This window comes from Penaeus monodon, chromosome 15 (assembly GCF_015228065.2).
Source record: "Penaeus monodon isolate SGIC_2016 chromosome 15, NSTDA_Pmon_1, whole genome shotgun sequence".
Taxonomy (NCBI): Eukaryota; Metazoa; Arthropoda; class Malacostraca; order Decapoda; family Penaeidae; genus Penaeus; species Penaeus monodon.
The window spans coordinates 17253025-17253752 of NC_051400.1; the positions used below are offsets into that span (position 1 = coordinate 17253025).

Sequence of the window (728 nt, forward strand, 5' to 3'; positions counted from 1 at the left end):
CCACCCACGCCTTTTCCTATTCCAATTCCTGTGTGGAGCAAGTCAAGAATCCGGGTAAAATCCCTGGAAATTCCTCACGTTCGGGATCCGAGCGAGGCCGCCGCGGGGGCCGGAGTCACGTCGCTCGTATTTACTCAGATGACACTAAATCTCTCGGTTTCCTCCAACAATGGGACTTTTTGCAAAACACAACACGTAGATCTATACAAAGGGTGTAGGGAAGGGCGCACAACACATACAGGAGGAACGTGGGCAAACATTCGGGGGTTTAGAGCCGTGTCACGCCCGTGCGGACACAGCCACCCACCCTCACGCCCGCATCTGCGCCCTCTCGGCCTTTCGCGTCTTCAAGGTTCGCGGGTAGTGTTTGCCGTCGCCCGTAACCTTACTTCGCGCACGCCCCGCGCCCTCGCCTTCACGCATCACACCCGGTAATTAAACCTGAAATAACACCCGGTCGATCTGTTTCCGCCTCGAGGCTGTGACGAAGCCCGGTCGTCCTTCGGGAGGAATGTCTCTCGTTCTTGCGCCGTCGGGACTCGCCGCACGAACCCGGCTTCAGTTCGGCCGCAACCGAAGGCGGAAGGTTGAAGATGCTATAGGTTGCTGGAAAGCGAAGCCTGTAAAGTGAGGACAGCCAAATGTCGAAAGAAAATGAGGGAGGCGAGGGGGAGAAAGCCGACAAATTCAGATATCTACATTCGAAAATGCTAAAACCGGAAAAGTCA

The 728-nt window shown here is 55.6% G+C and overlaps 1 protein-coding gene across 2 annotated transcripts in view; it reads left to right on the plus strand.

The window, feature by feature from the left end:
* Positions 1 to 728, plus strand: part of LOC119581794 (oplophorus-luciferin 2-monooxygenase non-catalytic subunit-like) — a gene marked incomplete at its 5' end in the record, with an annotated part of 10354 nt that overhangs the window by 1976 nt on the left and 7650 nt on the right. For both annotated transcript variants that reach the window (XM_037929924.1, XM_037929925.1), the window contains 1 exon segment: positions 7 to 16. In XM_037929924.1, the coding sequence (XP_037785852.1) occupies positions 7 to 16 (10 nt within the window).